Source organism: Trematomus bernacchii, unplaced genomic scaffold (assembly GCF_902827165.1).
Source record: "Trematomus bernacchii unplaced genomic scaffold, fTreBer1.1, whole genome shotgun sequence".
Classification (NCBI taxonomy): domain Eukaryota; kingdom Metazoa; phylum Chordata; class Actinopteri; order Perciformes; family Nototheniidae; genus Trematomus; species Trematomus bernacchii.
This window is the reverse complement of record NW_022987910.1, coordinates 5,707,573-5,729,882: the sequence shown is the minus strand read 5'-3', so window position 1 is coordinate 5,729,882 and position 22,310 is coordinate 5,707,573. Positions and strand designations below refer to the sequence as shown.

The 22,310-nt window shown below is 40.7% G+C and overlaps 2 protein-coding genes across 8 annotated transcripts in view; both read left to right on the top strand.

The window, feature by feature from the left end:
* Nucleotides 1-4,447, top strand: part of LOC117470400 (protein jagged-1b) — a 47,608-nt gene extending 43,161 nt beyond the window's left edge. For all 3 annotated transcript variants that reach the window (XM_034115170.1, XM_034115169.1, XM_034115168.1), the window contains 5 exons: nt 1,352-1,465; nt 1,908-1,954; nt 2,246-2,422; nt 2,910-3,060; nt 3,139-4,447. In XM_034115170.1, coding sequence (XP_033971061.1) covers nt 1,352-1,465; nt 1,908-1,954; nt 2,246-2,422; nt 2,910-3,060; nt 3,139-3,578 — 929 coding nt within the window. In that variant the 3' untranslated portion in view covers nt 3,579-4,447. The remainder of the gene's footprint in view (nt 1-1,351; nt 1,466-1,907; nt 1,955-2,245; nt 2,423-2,909; nt 3,061-3,138) is intronic.
* Nucleotides 4,448-7,951: 3,504 nt separating this feature from the next.
* On the top strand, nt 7,952-21,895 carry clasrp (CLK4-associating serine/arginine rich protein). 5 transcript variants are annotated; one of them, XM_034115114.1, is made up of 21 exons: nt 7,952-8,084; nt 9,130-9,269; nt 10,533-10,630; nt 10,720-10,821; nt 12,560-12,639; nt 12,846-12,930; nt 13,041-13,177; nt 13,466-13,562; nt 13,899-13,977; nt 14,064-14,137; nt 14,232-14,273; nt 14,791-15,030; nt 15,414-15,740; nt 15,828-16,010; nt 16,894-16,933; nt 18,490-18,550; nt 19,093-19,151; nt 19,237-19,283; nt 19,365-19,450; nt 19,650-19,674; nt 21,177-21,895. In XM_034115114.1, exons 2-21 carry the CDS (start codon nt 9,171-9,173, stop codon nt 21,217-21,219), a joined length of 2,004 nt encoding a protein of 667 aa, XP_033971005.1. In that variant the 5' UTR covers nt 7,952-8,084; nt 9,130-9,170; the 3' UTR covers nt 21,220-21,895. The 5 variants fall into 5 exon arrangements, 2 of the variants coding, with proteins under 2 accessions (XP_033971005.1, XP_033971004.1); XM_034115113.1 differs by having other exon boundaries at nt 19,650-19,729; XR_004554688.1 differs by lacking the exon at nt 21,177-21,895 and having other exon boundaries at nt 16,894-16,937; nt 19,650-19,730.
* The last annotated feature ends 415 nt before the right edge of the window (nt 21,896-22,310 follow it).

The window sequence follows — 22,310 nt, the reverse complement described above, 5'->3', positions numbered from 1 at the left end:
CATAGCAAGCAGGCTTTTCCCATAGATAACACACACACACACACACACACACACACATACATACATACATACATACATACATACATACATACATACATACATACATACATACATACATACATGCATGCATACATACATGCATACATACATACATACATACATACATACACACACACACACCGGTGCTAAATCCTAATAGGGCTCTCACCGACTGTAACAGGTTTAGATTACCTAACTGCCTGACTACTTCCTTCTTATTCATTCAGTGTTTCTTTTTAATCCTCTTCCTCCTGCTATCAGAGCCAAGGCCTCGGGGATTCCTGGTTCTTTACACTCCCAGTGTGACAGAGGGTGGGAATAGCCACACACACACTTAACAGAAGCAGCGGTACAGTAAGGGGGTCTGCGCATCAACAGGGAAGATGTGAAAACTATGCTGCAAGGCATTACTTTGGATGTGATGTGCCTGTGTAAACATAATATTCAATAAAACACCAAGCACTCTGTTCTCAAGTGCTGGTGTGTGTCCTGCCCAGATATTCTCCAGTTAATAGTTTATTCAAGCCTCCACAAAATGTAATCTTAACAGGTGTCTGAAGATGGTCGGGGTCCAGGAGGAGACATCCAGGATTAGATTCAGTAGTTTAATGGGATGCTTAATTTCATTTCAGGGAGAGGTTTACAGTAATTAGTGTGGTGTTGTCTGTGAGTTCTCCAACAGGATTAAACTGATATTTCAGTTTATTATTAAATTAGGTACATTTTGGCATGTTATGTGTCATGTTATTTAATTTCCTGTGTATTAACTCCCTAAACAGCAAACTATAAATAATCTTGCAGTTTGTCTACTTTGTGGTATTAGTGTAGAGTGATGTCCTTTGTTCCATCAACTAAACAAAATTCCAAATCTGTAAAGAAATATTAATCACTAGAAGGACTCTGAGTTCATTGTATGGTTGACCTGTTCTTCTCCCTGCTACAGTGTCATGACAATTGGACCTTAAAATGTGTCAACAATCCTGCTAACAAAAAAAATGAAAACATAACACTTGCAAAGGTTAAAATGCTTATTAGCAGAATACCAATGGAAAGCATGGCTAACACCGGGAGGTCACACACACCCAAACAATTCCACAGATGCTGGGTAACAAAACATTCTCCACAAAAGAATAAAACGTACTGCCACTGCTGTCCTATTGTGTTAAATGAGGAAGACTATTTGCATTGAAATGTTCCATGTCCGTGTAAAAGGAAACAGGAAATGGTGCAGCGAGCGCTCAGTTTATCACTGGTTTAGATCAATAAGATGAACCGTTGTTCATCAAATCTGTGTTTTTTTTTCTCCCTTTAGACACCAACGAGTGTGAAATGAGTATATGCGTCCACGCCCGCTCTTGTCGAAACCTGATCGGTGGATACCTGTGTGACTGCCTTCCTGGATGGACGGGTCCTAACTGTGACATCAGTGAGTTTAAAAGGGCAAGGAAAAGAATAAAAGAAGGGAGAAGTGTTCGTCCTGTGGCGGTGAGAGAAAGATGAAAAGCCTCAGTGGATTGTGTTAGAAAAACAGTTCCCCTGCGGCCTAGAGACCCTGCGGGCTGTAGATCATTTTACTCAGAACTGAGTCATATTAATCATCTGTCACAGGGTATCGCTGCAATACACTTAAAATGTAACACTAACCAGTGGGTGAAGATTTGTTTTTTACCATTATCTCCTGAATCTTTTTTGTATTGATGTATTGCTGTATAAAGGTGCAATCTCACATCCTGGCAGTAATGCACAAGGTTATCATTGATTTTTCGCTCAATGACACATATATTGTTGTTAACAGTAGGCCTCTAAAAGACATATTCTGTCTCTGTGTGACAGGTTAATACAGTGTTTCTGGTTTCTCTGCTTTCTAGGGAACAGCAGCTGTCAGGGCTTGTGTTTGAACGGCGGTCGCTGTGAGGTGAGAGTTCTGCTCGCGCTGCCTTTCTCTGTCTAATTTGTCTGTTGTCTCTGCATATCAGTCACAGCACTGACCTGCTTCACTGTCTTCCTCTCTTCCTTTCATATTCACTGTTGTGTCACCTTTCTTTCTGTCATTCTGTTCTATAAAATGCTCACATTGCTAATGAAACATAGTTATTTAAAAGGTTTTTCTCCTTCTCCTGCCCTTTCCCCCCTTTTTTAAATAATCTTTGAAAAGGATTGTATTTTATAGAAATATATAACACATACCCTATACTCTCCCTCATAGGACCAGGTATCAGGGTCCAGATGCTTGTGTCCACCTGGTTTCTTGGGGAAATATTGCCAAAATCGTGAGAGTCCATGTGACAGTGCCCCTTGTCTGCATGGAGGACAGTGTGTGGAGAAGGACGGGAGGACCATCACCTGCAACTGTCCCACAGGATTTTCAGGATCCTTCTGCGAGGTTGGAAAACCTTCATTGATGTTAGCTTAAGGCTAGCTTAATCTGCTAATCATCTTAGACAAACAATTTAAAACTCTATAGAAATGTGCAGTGGAGGAGGGGATCCAAAATGTTTTCAATTTGGAAAATATATGTACCCTTGTTTTTAGGAACAATAATAATAAGACTATCTGTCACATTACTTGTATTGTGCTTGATGCCGGGCCTAAAATAACGCGCCCTAAACTAAGCTACATTAAACCAAGCTACATTAAACCCTAATAAAGTAAAGAGGGTAAATAGTGAATACATAACAGTTAATCTAATAGTACATTTAAAGTTACTCATGTTGTTTTAGCCTGAGCCTTAATAAAAAATCCCAAAACATCTGCAATAAAAACGGGTACCTTCAGATGATGCTCCAACAAGGGAAGCACGCTTATCTATGTTTGCTTTGTCACCAACCTGACAAATTGATTTACAGCTTTTTTTCTCTCCATGGTCTCAGATTGCGTTGGATCCGTGCAATCCCAACCCCTGCCAGCAGGGGATGGCCTGTCACAGCACAGAGGGCAGGTACACATGTGCATGCCCAGAAGGCTACTATGGTCATGAGTGCATGAGCCTCAAAACCCCCTGCATTGGACAACACTGTCCAGGTGAGAAAACGATGTGTGTCTTAAAACGAATATCATTTTGAACTGGAGTCTGGTCTAAAGCTCTGCCTGTGTCTGCAGGTGCCATGTCTGACACGACGCACGGGGGGGTCAGCTTCTACATCATCCTGGTGGGCGTCATAACTTTAGTGATGGTGTGTGGTTGTGCCGCCTGCGCCTTCATCCTGTCACACCTCCATCGAAAGCGGAAAAAGCAGCAGGCCGTCCCACAGGAAGAAGGCATCAACAACCAGAGGGAGTTTGTCAACCTCATCAGAAACGTGGACCGTCCCGTTCCCCTCCTGCCCCCCGCCGCCCCGCCAGCACACCCCCCAGCCCCTCCCGCCCTCATATCACGTTGCTATGAGGAGATTGAACTGACGCTGCCGCCCTCCCCTGCACCTTCACACCCATCTCCAGCACTGAAGCCGGCACACGGCCCCAAACTGGACATTTCAAACCAGGAGAGGGAGAAGTTGAACAACTTCCACTACACAGAAACCCAGGAGCTGGAGGCCTGACCTTTGAACTTCTGGGCCTCTGAAGAGCCTTTTTATTTTATTTTGCGTTCTTCGCAGTCTCTCGCGCACAGGATCCTGTTTCTAGATTCCTGCACTGTGTCTCTGCTGCAGCCCTGAAAATGCGGTGACCCTATGACCTTTATGTGATACACCTGGCTGCTAAGTAGGAGGGTCCGTAAATCTTATTGTGATGTCGTCTCTGACTTTATTTACTATGAGAAGCAGCAGCATGTTTGACTGAAACACTCATCACACTCTTGATTTAATCTGGAGTTTTTAAGACTTGCCTCGCAGTGCCTGAGATGCTGTAAAGAGGAAAGAGGAAGCACCTCGGAGCCTCTCCCCTGTCTCCGTCTGATCGGTGTCCAGAAACACCTTTCTGTTTCAGACTTCACAGACAGACAGAGAGATCAATGAATGGATGCTTATTTAACACTCAGTGTATGTTTCTGTGTCTGGTTGTGTGTAAGTGTGTGTGAGAGAATTTTTATTATGAGTGTGTGTGGCGGGGTAAAAAAAAAGGACAGTTTACTTCAAGAAAAGAAAACAAAGTTGATATACTTGTCAAAGAGGATGCATACTCCTGCTCCAAGGGCTTTAAGGGCCTTTTTTAAACTGTTTTAAAACTATACACTGTTGCCTGTATTGTCTCTGTAATGCTACAGTTTGTCAAAAATGTATGATTTTTTTTTCATACTTGTGTGTAAAATAGCTTTTTTGTACATGGATATATTGTACATATTGCCCTTTTTGTACTGTGGTTTGGTCTGAAAGTATCACTGTATTGCTTTGCTCTGTTTGTCCCATTTCGCTTTCCATTTGGAGCAACCAGCACATGTGGATTGTAATAAAAGTGCATTTACCAACTCTATTTTTAATCATTAATCACTACCATTATCCTCCTGAAACCCAGAAAGAAAAAGGTTTCAAATGTCCGTTTTTTTTTTAGATCACACAAGTCTTTAGAGTGGTATTAACATAACCTTGAAAAACTAAACAAATATATTTGTATTTTTGTTTTATTGTGTGTCCTCTGTAGAGGACATCAGGTGTTAGTTATGCGAAGCATAGTATACAAACAACATTAACATACACGTACATTTAGACAACCTTAGAGCACAACAACTCAATGCAACACATATTGAGCCCTCATTTGTAGTACTCCATCCTTTTTTGAAATGCAGAGATACATCTGACACTTGAGGCACTTGATGTATGTTTTCCCACTGCATCCGTCTGCCATGAACCCTACAGAAACCTAAGTGTTAGTTTTGGCCCATAGTGGACTCCATTTGTGTTGTGTAAAATGGGGGGAAATAAAAAGTTAGCAAATCCCCATGTCCTCCTCAGAGGACATTCATAAAAACATGTAGTTTTAGGTCAAATCATTATTACACTGCTCTGAAACTCACTACACTAACTCCTAAGATGTTCCCTTACTATAATTAATTAAAATATTGAACTCCCAACACTGGTAATTACAAAATTACAAACTTACCATTTCTCTTTCTATAAATAGTGCTTGTGTTGATGGACGCCATTTTGAAATACAATGAAATTATCTTTTTCAAAGCCACACCCCCACATATGTCACATGTCTGAAAAGCCCAGGATGTCCTCTGTGGAGTACAATTGGACTTAATGCTGTGGCATGTATAACCTCATAGTTATGGACCAAAACCAAATGTCCTCCACAGAGGACAAAAATGAATGGGTGGGTCTCAGAAGATATAGTCACTGCTAGAGTCAAGTGTCAGCGCTGTCATATAGAGATGATTAACTAATGTCTTTGCAGGAGTACTCCTCACTGTCTTTATGCATAAAACTGCTGATGCTATGCCAAATGTGTTGTTTATATCATTGTCACGGCCCCTAACAAGTATATTTTCCAACGGAGCAACAAAAAACATACTGCACTCTTTGAAGTTTTCATTTTCTTTATTTATTAGCTAATCATTTAGGTGAGTTACATGCTCAAAAGTTGTGAAGGCTGAGTTGTCACAGTGCAACTCTTTTTTTAAACCTCCAAAACTCACAGGACAGAATATTACAGTTTGATGATGCAGAAGATAATTTAAAAAAAAGTGAAAACTATGCTATACAATGGTCTTAGTATAAAAGGCTTCTTACCTTCTATGTTTGTGTGTCAACTTTTTGGATGTTATGACAAGTTATCTTGTTAAAATAAAAGTCAGAGGCACAAGGCAGGATATTTCATGACGATGCCACTAGCAGTAGGTCAGTGGGACACTCAATGCACAAGGTCTCTCTTTCTCTCGCTGACACTCATTCACAAACAACGATGACAGTGCCAATAAAAAATGTAAACCCTCCAGGTTCACCCAAGTCTTCCTAGAAGAGAGTGTCTTGGCCAGGACTCTCTTGAAAAAGAGATTCCTTATCTCAATGAGACCTTTCTGGTTAAATAAAAATAAATTGTAAACGTGTCAGAAACGTTTATTTATTTTATTTGATTTTATAATAAATGTTGATTTCCTAATATTAGTTTTATTTTTTTCTTAATCAAAAACAACTTTATAATATTGAATCAAAACATAAATAACAAACATAGAAAACAAATACCTAAATCTGGTTTTGTACTGTAGGTAAGCTCCAATACAATTAATTGATGTGCCATGTGTATGTTGAAATCTAAATGTGCTGTAAACTGTGTGTGAAAGGAAGGGTTGTGTGTGTCGGGGCAATGTAGAATGGCTGCAGGGTTGAAACAGTGACAGTTAATGGGCAAATGGATGTGACAAATGTGACCTTTGACCTCCAGCGGCTGGCTGGAAATGAACACGGGCTTCCTGTCACCACCCTGGTCAGGAGGAAATGTAGGGAATAAGACACACACACACACGCACACACACACACACACACACACACACACACACACACACACACACACACACACACACACACACACACACACACACACACACACACACACACACACACACACACCACATATGCGTACACTACTGTTGAACCGTCTCTACACCTGCTGTACTCATGGACAGATTAGGATGGAGATACATATGGAGAAATATCTATCATAGCTGCCTACTGCTCCTAATACAGTACTACTTAACAATGTGTGTCCAGAACATCACAGATTGTGTCAACTATAAACAGAGTATTTATGCCTGTCTCTTTCCTTGACTCTCCTGACAGCCAATGGTGAGAGAACGACTATAAGGTCATTTTGGGTTTAAGCAATCATTCAATTGTCATTGGGGATGAAAAATCCAACCTTCATACAAGGCTGATTGCATATGAAATAGACTGTTGGAATTACATGCTGCATTGTGGGAGCAGAGTCCTTCATTATAATTCAGGACTGAGTATTTGTCCCAAAAATAGAGATTTGTGGTGAGGTCATTGACTATAACTCAAGGCAATTTACCTGATTATACCAGGAGAATCTCAAACGTTTCCTGTCTTACAGGGACACCTTGTGGCCACAGCAGGTACACACACTTTAAAACCAATGACAGTTAGAATAGAATGAAGGTAAAGGCTGTATTCATTTTCATTTTCTGATATGGTCATCAAATATCAGATCCATAAATTACACATGGCCATGTTATGTCAAATGACATCCAAAGTCGAGAATAATCTTTGGTATTCTTTTTTAAAGCTTATTTTATCCTTAATAACTTTTTAAGTGCAATGGTGCGGGTCCTAAAAACTAAAGAGCATCTATTTACTTTTAGGAATCATACCTTATACAATATATACTGCATATAAATACAAGCCTGTTTTGAACAGTGTTGGAAGAGGTATAATGATATTTTAAGCAAAAGTAGCTACAGTATTACAAGTCCTGCATTCAAACTTTTACTTATACAAAAGTATTAACAGAATACCAAAAGTAAAAGTAGCCTATCTGTTATGAAGACCCATTTCAGAATCATACATATTATTTGACTGATCTATTAATATGTAGCCTACTACTACTTTATCCTAATATATTATTTTATCTACATACATCTGCAGAGTAACTTGTTACTGAAGCTAAAAGTAGGTGGGGTAAAAAGTACAACATTTGCCCCCTTCATGTAGTAGAAGCATAAAGTAAAATACAATTAAATACTCATGTAAATATGTAAATCTGTTACTGTAAAGCAGCCAACAAGTGTCTTAAAAATATATTTAGGCGTAACAAAACTAAACGTATAGCTACCTAGTTACTTTCCACCACTGATTATGACATCAAGTTAAAAGTGAAACAATTTAATAAAATGTTAATAATCTTAACAAACAATCAAATCAAATAAATCAAATCAAAAGCATTATGGTCACCACCATGGATACCATTATTTAACCACCTCAGGAGTATTTATTGTGGCTCACTCGCTATTGAGTGACTGCAGCGCCCCCTCAGGCTGAGATCGGTACTGCACCGAGCGGCAGCGCTAGTTAGAAGAAGGAGGCGTGTGACAGAAGCACACGGCTAACAGCGAAAACAACCCAAGTGTGTGTGAGTGGTCCCTTAAACAGGTAAACCGACACTTTTGAAACGGGTTTGCAAGTTCCGTGTAGCTGTATTTCATGTTTTGTTGTCAAAGAGACTGCGTTATATGCGTTTTCTTAACGTCTATGCAAACTAGCTAAGCTAAGCTAAGATAGGCTAGCTGTGATGCTAACTGGCTAACAGCGGCACAGCGTTATAAGGCCCGGAGCTGCATGCGCAATCAGGCCATGTTTGCTAACAAACTGCTCCATAACTTTGAAAACCTTGCCTTTTCGTCTTATTCGAACTTAACGTGATATGAATGGTGCGTTTGTATCATAATTAAATTGTGTTTACAATGCGACGGTGCTGTGGTAAAATGTGTTTGAGAACGATAATGTATACAGAAGTTAGCCAGGTTAGCACTTTGGCTGCAGACGCTTCATCTGCTATTGTAACGCGAGTCAATCAACAACAAACCCAAATAATGCATGTGATAAAAGTCAGAGGCCATTAGCTCGAAATCAAAGCTCACAATAACACGGTTGTGTTATTTGATCATTGCATCAGCTGCAGTTGATATTATGTAGTCAATAAGTCTGTGAAATGTATTGTAAATATTAGAAAACATTGACATAGAAGTCTTAGTTGTTATAGTATATCAGAAAAATGTCCACAGGTTTGCACAAAAGGTGCTCAATGATCCACACAATTAACATAACATAATATTTATGTTAATTAACATGAAATTAATGCAAGTAAAATATTAAGACAGTTTTCAATATGAAAAAACACCACAAAATGTGTGTGTGTGTATATATGTATATATGTATATGTGTATATGTGTATATATATATATATATATATATATATATATATATTCATTCATATTTTGTCTTATGTTTTATTATTTTTGCATTAACCAAAAGTACTGTAAACGACAGTAGGGAGTTTTGTTTAAAGTATTTTTTATCAAATAAATGCTGTGGGAGCCAGACATTATGTTCTTCCAGTGTTGACCTACATTTCCTAAAGCACTTGTGTTCTTTCTTTCTCCTCTCTCCTGTGTTTCTTCCCTGTTTGCCTCTACAGCAACCGTGCCCCGCCGCGCCCCCACCCCCAGCGGAGCCGTCATGTGGCAAGAGGCCCGCAAACATGAGCGCAAGCTCCGTGGCATGATGGTAGATTACAAACGCCGAGGAGAGCGACGGCGAGAGTACTACGAGAAGATAGTAAGAGACTCCTATCATGATCACTCCTCATTATTATTTTTGGTCCACCTTGATATTGTCTTACCTGCCCAGTGCCCAATATTAATGTGGTCAATGTACTCACTGCTCATACTCCGCTAAAGTCAAACCAACGCACAAGGAAGAAATGTAAAATCCAATAGTTTATAAACTGCACTCACGTTAACTACATGTGAATATGTCCCTGCAGTCATCTGTGTAGCAACCCTAGTTGTGACACCTTATTAAAAGCTCCTATTTGAATTGCTTGCTCCAGATCTCGACTTCCCTGATCCTGCCTCAGTTGTTTAGTCTGTTGAGGCAAGGGTTTGAGCTTTAGGTTGGCTGATGCGTTGGCTGAGACTCCTCCACATCCGGTTCAATTTCAATTTCTGCCACTTGGTTTTTTGTTATAGCTTTCTTAATAGAGCCTATATAGTTCTTAGATGACAGATTAATACAATTAACTCTCTTGAAACACCATTTTGAAAAATGTAGAAAAGGTTATGCAGCTGAGTTTGGGCTCTCCTTAAACAAAAATAACAGGACATAAAGGGCTATGCCGTACATAACATCATTATCTGGTTAGTTATTTTATTTAGTTGGTTATAAGTAGGGATGCTCCGATCGATCGGCCGCCGATCGCTATCGGCCGATATTCTCTGTGCGCGGCAAAACAAGCTCGCCAAAATGGCTTCACCAGTCTGGCAGTTTTTTAAGGTGTCCGAAAATAACAATAAAATAGCGGTATGCAACGTGTGTGTGAAGCAGGAATCCTGCAGCTCCACCCGCTGTGACGGACCGGTGAGCGGAGCAAAACACACACTAAGAGTTAGACCTAACACACTTAGCTATTTTATCTACCTCTGGAACAAGCTAAACTAGTTATAAATATATTTATTCTTCACTGTCGGGTCACTTATTACTGGATCAGTGAGCTGCATGAGACGGATACTGACAGGCTGTCAGGAGAGAGAGGAAAAGAGAGCGCTTCCGCTCATTTCTCCCATGTTATTATCCAAAGTTAATGTAAACTTGAATAATAACTTCATTTGAATGTAATAATTATGTTGGTTGTTGTTTGTGGAAGCACCAGTGAATGAGCCCCATTAACTGAGTTTTAAACATCACTTTAAATAGAAGATCCCCATAGGCCCCGCCCACTCGATCGGATCGGCCCCAAAATTGGCGATCGGAGCATCCCTAGTTATAAGTTATATATTACATTTGATTGTCTTTTGACTGTGTCTCGTTTTGTCTCAACAGAAAAAAGATCCAGCTCAGTTTCTTCAGGTTCATGGCCGAGCGTACAAGATTCATCTGGATCCTGCTGTGGCCACGGCTGCAGAGAGCCCCATCAACATGTGAGGAAACGCACACACGCACGCACGCCCAGTTCTTTTGGGATGTTGCTGATCACATTATACCCCTTTCCATTGTTTGTTTCTTTAAGGATGCCATGGCAAGGAGATGCCAACAACATGATTGACAGGTTTGATGTAAGGGCTCACCTAGACTACATCCCTACATACACTCCTCCACTGCTCAGCACATCGTAAGTACCATTTGAGTCCAGACTCTGTCCGTTGTAAATATGTATGCGTTTTGGACATTTCAGGCTCTATATTAAAGTTGAATATAAGTCATGATGAATATTAGAAAATAACATAAACACATTTTTTTAGAGATCATGCTTAGCAATCTTTTTTTTTTTTAACAAAATGAACATGTTTAGCCGTTACAAAGTACAAATTACATTACAAATTAGCTCGAGTAGGTATAGAGCTAGGAAACAAAAATATATGCAGGACCTGGTTGTGCATCAGATGATTAATGTGAATTGATGTTTGGTAGGGCGCATTCAAAACATTTGGTGAAGTTTTTAATGTAAAGCAATAACAAAATGATTACTAATGAGGGAAATTGCTCTTCATTAGGGATCGACCGATATGGCTTTTTCAACGCCGATACCGATTATTAGTAATCAAGGAGACCGATAACTGATATTTGGAACCGATATACATTTGCAGTCAAATCAGAAAATCTTGGTGTCAAAATGTAGAATAACACAAACTCCAACACAACTTATTTGAAATGCATTTAAGCATATATTATGTTTAATGAACTTTTAAACATCTTACAACTGGTTTCCTCTCTGTGACCTTTTCTTTAGTGCAGCCATCTGCAATGAGTTAGAGAGAGACAGAGAGTTAAAAGTGGGGCTGCAGGCTGACATGCTTAACTAACAATAATGCTTAATTTATTATATCAAAACAATGCCTGTCTATCTAGCATAAAATCCCAATAAGCTGCTAGCAACTGCAAAACACTAGTGCTAGCTAATGTTTTGCAAAATATTAAAAGTGAGGCTATTACAGTAGACCTAACGTTAGTCTAGTAGCCTCACTTCTAATATTTTGCTAAACATTTGCTAGATACATGTTGGCTAGCTAATGAGCTTCACATATAAACCTGAAAAACTGCGAGGCTCTACTCGCAGCCCCCCCCCCCTCCGCACCACAGTTACTCTGCTGCGAGACGCTGCACGCACCCCCAACTCTGACTGACTTCCCGCGTCCCTGTGTAACTGGGAAACTGATAGAATTGGATCATTGTGCTTTTGCAACTTCAGCATAGGGGATTGGGATGTTTATTGAACTTCGGCTTTCAACTGACTTACCTTCGAAACACATGTATGGCTCTGCCGCTCAGCGCTGCTGCTTGCTTCAGTCTCTTGTGTCTGCGTTCTTTCGCACCTGCCTGTAATCTGAGAAGGTCCCGCCTCTCTGGCTGGCTCCCGCCCGGAAAATCTTCAGTGTTGATTGACACTTCAGTAATAGCCTATCAGATAGCGCTGTGGGCGGGACATTGCTCGTGTACACAGAGTGGTGACTGCAGCCAGAGAAACGGCCGCATCAGAGCCAAAGTTTTATCGGCAATTTGATTAAAAAAAAGGCAGATACAGATAATCGGTCAAATGCGGAATATCGGCCCCGATAATCGGCCAGGCCGATTATCTGGGCCGATATTCCGCATTTCCGCTCGACCCCTACTCTTCATGCAGTTGCAATACAAAGAGTGCAAATGTAAAAAGTCTTGAGATAGTTACAACAATAAGTGTAAATGTATATAATGCCAAAATTAGGTTTTAATGTGTGTTGCATTTGTGCAGTAATTTGAAAGTTGCTGTACTGTTAATACAGATTGAGAGGTCTGTCCTTGATATTGCATTTTATGTCCTATAATTGCACATTACATCTCATATGGCCTCATGGACACTTTGTCTCAAACAGGACCCCAGAGCAGGAGATGGAGGAGAGGAAGTGCAATTATGAGCGATACAGAGGCCTAGTGCAGAATGACTTTGCCAACAGTGAGTACTCAAAACCCCATAGCTGAGAAAAATGAATTTAATTTGACTAAAGCATTACATTTACATGTTGTTTCCTGTTGTAACACAGTTAAGCACCTGTTAATACATGTGTTCTTAATGTGCCTATAATGGTGTGTTAGCCTGCCCTCAGTGGGTATGTTTTTCCAGTTGTGTTCTCTCTTTAAGTCCCTGCTGTCCTCCTACAGTCTCTGAGGAGCAGTGTTTATACCAGATCTACCTGGATGAACTCTACGGTGGCCTGCAGAAACCAAATGAGGACGAGAAGAAAAAGTATGTAATTTTAATTGTAATATATAATGGTTGTTTCATCCCCACTGTCGATCAAAATGCATGATTCCTGGAGTTTCTTGGTTTGATAAATCCTTCCTCTCTTTGTGCAGACTGGCTGAAAAGAAAGCCACCATTGGTTACACGTATGAAGACAGCACTGTGATGGAGCCCGACCCCCAGTCAGACAAAGATGAGGATGATTCAGAAAACAGCGAATCGGAAGAGGATGAGGGCATCCCAGATATTGGTGAGGAAATGATTCTGGCATTAGTGAGATTTACACATCAGGAAACTTCGAATTTCAGAGACAAAAAACTGTTTTGCAGGATACACTACACCAATGTATAACAAACACTTTCAGTTTGCAAATCTTCCATTCTCTTAAAGAAAACAAAAACCCGTCTAAATACATATATATATATATATGTATAGAAAATGTAAGTTAAATCAAGCATGTAAACTTGCCTTGACGTTTTGCTGTGTTAAAAGCTTTCTTACATGTTATGTGTGTGTGTGTGTGTGTGTGTGTGTACAGATGTGGAGGTTGATGTGGACGAGCTGAACGAGGAACAGGTGTTGGACGTAAACAAAATGGCAACCCCATACGGGATGGCTGAAGGAGACTTTGTTAGGTAACATCTCAGAGATTATATCATCGTGCATCAAAGGTCACCTGTAGAGCAGAGTAAACATACAGGTTTGGAAGAGAACAACACCTACTCACTCTCTAAAGTGCTATAGTTTAGATTCCCTTGCTTCACAGTCTACAGAATAAATAGGAAAGGCAGTAGGGAGTGACCTTATCGGAAATGTCTTGGTAGAATTTGATTTATCCAATATGAACTCAAAAAGTGTATATTAAGAAAACCCTGAAACATAAACCAAGAATGACTTAATCCTAATGAATAACTGTTGACTTGAGGATCGTTCCTTGTTGTAACCCTGTTAACATGATGTCTGTTTATCAGGATGTTGAGGAAAGACAAGGAGGAAGTGGAGGCCATCAAACATGCCAAAGCTCTGGAGGCGGAGAAGGCCATGTACTCTGTAAGATAACATCCATTGAGGAATATGTGTGTGTATCATGCGAGTGGTAAATGAGACTTTATAAGTTACATGTTTAATCATTTCAGGGCCGGCGTTCCCGCAGACAAAGGAGAGAGTTCAGAGAGAAGAGACTAAAAGGAAGACAGATCAGCCCACCAAGGTAAATATATTAGATCTTCGATAAGATTATTCCTCTATCTGTACGACTACCTGAAAACACGTTTAACTCATGTCCTCATTCTTGTGTATTTCAGCTATGCCAGGAGAGACAGCCCAACATACGATCCCTATAAACGGTCAGTATTTTGCAAGGATGCATGACATGGATTTCTCAGTCTATACCCCTGACGGATAATTAGCTGCTCATTTCTGAATGTCGATAAGATAACCGATAACTTTTCAAAAAGAAGTTAATAACCTGTAGTTTATACACACCTGAAGGTGAGGAAGGCTGGAGGATTTCATATTTACTAGCTCTGACTTACAACTGATGTTCCTATTGTTAAAACGAGAAAACAAAGAAGAGTTCTGTCTTTTCAACTTTTCATAAAGAAATGTTCATGTATTATGAAACTTATTATTGCAAATCGTGCTGTCTTCCTCTGGAAATGAAAAGCGACAACATGTTTGTTTCTCGTGTCAGCGTGCTGCGCGTGTTCCTCATTTTCTTATTCTCCATTTTGTTTACTGGCGGATTACAAACCTTCTGTTTCTGAGTGTGTAGAGACTGCACTCGAGTAAATAAAATGAATTGGAATACTTTGCCTGATTTATTGGGTGTTCGTGTATATTTTAACGTTTTTTTCTGATCAGGCCAGAGATGGAGTCCAGCTCAGAGTCGCGGTCACGCTCTCGTTCTCCCGGTCCGGAGAAGATCACCTTCATCACCAGCTACGGAGGCAGCGATGATGAAGCAGTAGCGGCGGCAGCGGCGGCGGCGGCAGCAGCAACAGCAGCGGCAGCAGCTGCAGCAGCAACACAATCAGCTGCTCCCCACTCTGGACACGCTCCCTCCAGCTTGCAGCACCCTGCAGGTCATAGCAGGGGCTCCCGGTCGGTAACTTTCCGTCTTTCTGGCTTTCCATTAGTTGCAGTCTAAATTGTTGTTGAAATTACCCCAGAAAGAATACTCACGATGAAATACTGTTGTTGTGGTGGTAGGTGAGGTGGATCAGTTTTAAACAAGTCGATAACAAATGAACCTATTCTGCATGTGCTTAGGAAACCTGTGTCTGGTTTTAAGAGTTCACATACATTATGTTAGATTGTGCATGTCAGATTATGGCAGCGTATATATAAACGTTTTGCTTATTTCATCCTCTCCACAAAGTCGAGCATGTGATGATTTCTTTAAAACAAGAAACCAGAGTTATTCTGAAGAAGGCTAGGTCCTGGGCTGGTGTTGATACTGAAACCCTGTGTCTCTGTTTGTCCAGGAGAAGAAGGTCATCCTCCAGTCGCTCCCCCTCCTCCTCCTCCCGCTCCTCATCGCGATCCTCCTCCCGCTCTTCTTCCCGTTCCCGCCGCGGTCGACGTGGGCGCGGCGGGAGGGACGGGCGGCGGTCCCGGAGCGATGGGCGGCGATCCCGGAGCCGATCGCGGTCGAGGCGGCGTTCCAGATCTCACTCACGAGGCAGAGCAGGGAACGGAGGGGCCGCGTCCTGGAAGAGGCGGGACCGGACACGATCACGGTCCAACGACAGAGAGCGAGGGAGGGACCGGGACCGGGACAGGAAACGGTACTCGGCACGCAGGCGGACAAAGTGAGACTCCACAACGTCTCCCAACAGTGTTTAAGTTATAGTTATACCTATCGAGGTGACTCAAGCTCTGCTGTTTTTTTCTGTCAGGTCCCGTTCCAGCTCACGGCAGGGGGGCAGCTCGAGGCGAGGGGGGCGGAGCAGTGGGGGTCATCGGAGGGCCGACAGCGGCAGCAAAAGCCCCTCCCGGTCCCCCAGTCGCTCCAACCGCACTCCCTCCCCTCACAGAGGAGCCCCGCCCTCTTCCAACACCATCTGTGACAAGCTAAGAAAGTAAGGACACCATGTAGCAGAGACTAACGAAACAATGACACGGTTTACATGCACAATAACATTTCATTTTATTAGGATACAGTTGTCTGAAGCCCATGTAGCATTTTCTGATGCAATAGGCCAATGTTATCCAAGTTTTAGGAGCATTCTTTGGAAACATAGAAAGCTATTGGGGGCTTTACCGCAGTTTGCAACACAACCCATTCATCCTGTTTTTAGAGTTAGCTCCTGCATTTGTTGTACACAAACCAATCAAACAAGTTGTAGGCTGGTGTTGAGCTGGAGGCCTAAAAAAACAAAACGCCCTCATTTTGCAACACTCTGAAAGACTTGGATAACCCCGCAGACCTTTTTTATAAAGTTGACTGCTTAAAGTAATGAAAGAGGGAAGCTGTGTGTTTCAAACTTCTTTCATTGGCTTGTTACAATAATCAGAATAAGAATGGCCTTGCATCTAAATGGAAATATTAGTGGAGTAGAAGTTCATATAAACAGCTAGTTGCAATATTGTCTTTTTCATAATAGGAACTGAATATTTTGTTTATGTAAATGCCTAAGGATTTCAGTTGAACTCAAAAATGTAATAGTTCCTTTTACTGCAAGGGAGCAGCGTCTCCGAGTGATTGGGTATGTCTTCAATTCATAAGGTTAATAAACATTTAACTGTTACATGCATTTGGGCATAACATGGGTTCTTGTGAATAGCCATTTGGCACCCAAGTGTTATAAAGCCATACGAATCATTTATGAATGTTTTTGTAACCAATTTATTCCTTGGCATGAGGAAGGAACAGTGTGTTTTTTTTTTTTATGATCAAGATATCCTTATCCCATCGCCTCATCACCCATCTCACTGTTGTTTCCCTGTTGTTTCTGTTTACAGGCCTGATACTCCGGGTGGTAAAGAGACGGGAGCTGCCAAAGTCAGTAAGAATTTGACCTAGCTGCGTTTCTTGCTAAAGCCTACGCCTCCCTCATCCCTGACAGGCTGACTTGGTTTTCCACCAGGCTGGGATGTAGAAGCCATTGTTGCCCAAAGAAAAGAAAATAATAATGTGATTTCCCTCCCCCCCCTACAAAGTGGACATGCTCTGCAGTTAAAGCCTACCAACTATTTAGCAAATTACCGTATTGGTCACCTTAAGTGTTTTGCTGAGAACACTAGAGAAAAGACTGAATGCTGTTATCTCTGTATGGAGTGAACATTTCAGCGCCCTGTGAAGTCCTCACTGTGATTTCAGTGTGTGTGCATATATACATGTGGGTGAGAGTCTATATCTGTGTGTAGTCTCATACGCAGCAGCAGGTCACACATGAACCGCCCTAAGGGAAAGAAGATGATTACTTTTTGTATCTTATTGGCCAAGTGATCATTTAATAGTGACTGAAGTTGTTTGATTTATCCCTGATGGAGAAACCTGATGGGAGTGCTCTGGACAGAAGTTTCTTTAGGCTTGTTTTAACAAGCAGAGAACGCTCTTACTCCTAAATTGAAATGCTGTACGTCCCACACACACATTGCAGTCTTGAGATGAGAGTTCAAAGGAATGGTTTTTGGGAAGTACACTCATTTCCTGTCCTGCAGAGTTGGACGAGAACATTGATTCGCTCATTCAACACAATTATGTGTTGACACGTGAGCTTAAGGTGCTAGTATGCTACTGTTTACAGTCTTTATGCTGAGCTAAACTACTTGTGGTAGCTTTATAATCTACTTGCAGGCATGTGAGTGTTATCAATCTTCTCATGCGACTCTGGACAATAAAGGAAATGTGTGTATTTCCCAAAAATATCAAACTAGTCCTTTAAAACTTAACAGCATATTTATTTGTTATCATTCTGAACCAGCTTCTCTTCTTTCTTGGCAAAGAAGAAAATATTTGAATATTCTCTCCGCAGACAAACAGAGGGGAGGTTATTATCTTTTCCCTGCACTGTTGTGACCTGCAGTCTCTTGCCTGGCCAGGTTTAAACGGCCCAGCGATGGGTGTGTCAGTTACAAAATGCCACCGGCTGTTGCTGATGTTTCCAAACTCACCGGACCTGAACTTGTTACACTCTCTGACCCTCTGTCCTCCTTCTCACGCACCCTTCACCTTCTTACAGTGTTCGTACATATACAAGTGTAAAGATTCATGTTACTGGAGCCTGTCCTGCTGCTAAAATATCCAACTGCTGAAGTGTACTTCTGTCCACACACACACACACACACACACACTCTCTCTCTGTCTGTTCAGCCTTAGAAATTCAAGTGTGATTGACTTGACAAACATCACTCATCATTTGTCTGCTACCTTTTTTTTTTTTCTTCTCATGGCTACTGTACATAAATGTGTTAGTTCTGAAATTGTATAACAGCACAGTGCCTTTGATCTCCTTCACACACACACACACACACACACTTGTGCACAAATACACACACAGACTCACGCTTTTGTCAGACTGAAAGCATGTGCTAACACAATTGTGTCACCTGCAGAACAAGATGACCCCACAGGAGAAGCTGAAGATCAAAATGCAGAAGGCGCTCAACAGGCAGTGTGAGTATATACTGTGTTTTCGCTTTGTACACAAATCTACTCAAATGTCCATGTTTGTCAGAAATGCACACTTGCAATATTATTGGCCAATTCAGTTTCTTTTTTTTCTTTTTTTTAATCTGTGCTACTGATTTTGGTCGATTCCAATAATTTTTTCAAATAACTATATTTGACAGTAAACACAAATTCTATTGTGTGTCAAAATAAAACATGGACTATTTAAGAAAACGGGTGAGGAACTGAAGATCTTCTACAAGGATAATATGTTGTGTGTGTGTGCAACGTAATTGTCTGCCGTTGTTTGAGCATAAATCAACGTAACATAAAACTATCATTCGGCGCGTGGGTAGTTTCACTGGCATAAATCTGTTAGTAAGAAACTGATCGACTGGTCAGAGGCCAGGGTAAATCCTCTGACCATCGTACAGCCTCGACAGGTGGCCGATCCTTCAGTGTATCTGTTGTACAATTTGTCACGTTATGAAAATAACAAATGTATTTTTCGCTCCTTTTAAACATCCTGTATTTTCCTTCTCCTGCAGCCAAGGCGGATAAAAGAGCGGCGCAGGTGAAGGTCCAGCAGCAGGAAAGCAAACGACAGGTGTGTGTGTTTGTGTGTTAGTCTTTAGGCTGAAACACACTCTGTTATCCTGCGTCTCTCCTCATGGCTGTGTTTTTTTCTGCAGGAGCGAGAGGGAGAGCTACGAGCCATGGCACGCAAGATACGCATGAAGTAAGAACCTGTGTGAGTGTGTGAGCGGGCGGTTTGGTATGTGTATGTTGCAACTGTCTGACCCAGAGGCTCTGTGTTCAGGGAGCGAGAGAGACGTGAGAAGGAGAGGGACGAATGGGAGAGACAGTACGGGCGTCAGAGCCACTCGCCTTCCCCTTCCAAACATGGTGAGACACAAACAGCCATATGTATGTATGTATGTATGTATGTATAATCATTTTGGTTTAGTGCCTTGTTTATAGAAGAAACGATCAGCTAAGCCTCTGTCGGATTTCCTGCCGTCAGTTTCTGCTCTGACAATTTTATGGGTTGTAATACGTTCTGCCATGCGTTGTTTTCACGGTGTCTTGTCCTCTGTCCCTGCAGGCCGAGAGCACAGCTCACACAGAAGGTATGCGAGAAGCCGCAGCAATCCCAACAGCTCCGATGAAGCAGAATGAATTATGGGAGTCTTTCACGTTAATGCACATTCACTTATCCCAAGGCTCATCACCGTGCCTTTTTATATGCAACACTAATGCTACTTGGCTTTTTCTTCACTCAGATCAAATCAGTGTGTAAGGTGTTAAGAGAGAAACCGGAGCAATACTTCAGTACAAGTGAATTCCTGAGTCAAAGAAAATACCTCAAATGATTCACTGCAATTCATTTCACCCTTCATCAGAACTTCAGCTCATTCCTTAGTATTATTTTATGAGTCACATTAAGATGTGTCAGTTTCAAGGAAGACCTCACGTAGACCGGACTCAATGTTAAAGTTTTAAACAATCTGAAAAAAAATGTCATTTTAGAATTTAAACATTCTTAAAGAATCCCTAAACTTATTTTAAATGTTTAGTAAAATAAAAAATATAATTTTGACTTAAACAGAAATTGTCTAAGTAGTGCATTGTAATTCTGACTACTTCAGTCAATCTTAATTTCATTAAAGCCACAATATCTGGATCTTCACAACTGAAGCGATCCCCAACCAGGTTCAGTTTCCAAACCGACCCGTTTTTATTCTCCGTAACACCAAGCAAGTCAGTCTAAATGATTGATGTTTATTGACGCTGCTAAAGGCTTTTTTACATCAGCAACGTTTGTCTTTATATTAGATTATGATCAGTTGATTTTAAAAAATGCTTCTTTTTGAAACTTTAAGCTTATATTGAAGACTTTTTTTTTTTTTTTTCATTTAATTGTTTATTTGAAGAAGGACAGTGCACATTGATGAACATTTAAAACAAATAATGCTTTAAAAACGTAAACATGCCGGATTTTAGCTTTGAGCTAGTTTCCATCCGTAGTCCCTCACATACAACATTTAAGAACATGACATTTATATACATAGCAAAATAAATACATGATATGCAGAAAGAGCATGAGCAGCATATAAGCATTTACCACATGGCAGTACAATGTAGCAGCTACGAAATATCAAGTGCAGGAGAAGATAAAAGGGCTACATCAAGTGCAAGAGGAGATGCCCGTGTTGAAGTGCATCTAGCGGTGATTGCACGTTTGTTTGTTTCTCAACCATTCTTTTAGTTGACCTTTAAAACTGTTCAAAGTGGGACAATCCCGTAACTCAGTTGGGAGGCTATTCCACAAAGAGCTGCCCTTAATTGATAGAACATTTTTGACAGAATGTGGTCCGTCTACGGTGGACTTCAGTCTCCTCTGGTTTCTGACCTAGTGCAGCGTCCAGTGGGCAGTCCATGTAAACATTTATAAATAAAACACATACTTTTAAAAGACTTAAAATTGTCAAAACTCAAGAAATGGTGTTTATCAAGGATGGTACAATAAGACTTTTAGGACAAGAAATATACACTTACACATTTCTGAATGATGTTAGTCAGATTGAGCTTCTCTCACTTTTGTACTTATTGTTATTTTATCTTTTTACAGGAGGTCTCGGTCCCAGTCACGAAGTCCACCCTACGGATACTGAGCGGAGGGAACATGGACGCCTCCTACAGTCCCTTCAGTACACAGCCATGTACACTTATTCTAACAAACGGCCAACAAATGTGAAAAGATGGAGTGATCATGATACCAACCTTTACTTGAACACTCTGTCCTCTGGTATGTGTCCACAGATATAATATTTGGACTGTGATAGCTTTTACTTTCAGTTATCAAAGCCAATAGGTTCAGCGGAGCGAAGTTTGATCTGCCCTTTTCATTTTTGATTCAACTTGTAAAAAGTCTTCAGCTTTAATAAATTAGTTTCTTCTTCTGCATGCTCCTTTGTTCTTTCTCTGCCTGAACAGTTCTCAACTCGTCTGGAGTTGTTAATTTGTATTTCAATGTACATAATAAGCAACATCTCACCTTTTCACCTCACATCGTCTCCATGTCAGCCTTTCTTTTTATTTCTCTGACGAGCTCACACTACAGAACATTTTAACAACCTCTCAAGAGCCGATGTACAGGATATTTATACTTATCCATTTAAAACTTCTTTATTAAAGGAAACAAACTCCCTGTATAAATTCAAACTTTATCCAGCGCTCCTTTTATACTCTGTCCTCTGCTAACCGGTTTACAGCAGCATATAGCCTTTTGGTTTTCAGCTAAATGGAATGTAAAATATGGAACAATAAATAAAACTCACTTTGAAACTATTTGTTCATTTCCCTTTTTTTCCTATTCAAAATCTTTGTGTTCTTTTGTAAAGCTTGTACCGAAAGAAATAATATATTTTTAGGATTGGTAAGTTATTTTGGTTTTGTATACCTTATATATTTTAGCATACTTTGCTCAATACATTTGTTGAACAACAAGCAGCTAATATCTTATTTGTATCCACTGTCCCCAGGTTGGGGCTACTAGTGATGCGCAGCTAACGGATAATATCAGTTATGTGAATGAAAGCCTTACACTTTGTGACAAATACAGAGAACCCTAGTAAAAAAAACACTTCGAAACAAACAAAATAGGACTAATAAAAGACTCACTAGAAAGCACGACATTAAAAGCAGACAGTTCATCACTTTCTCAGTTTATTCCCATCAGTAGGTGGCGACAAATCTCAGTCTC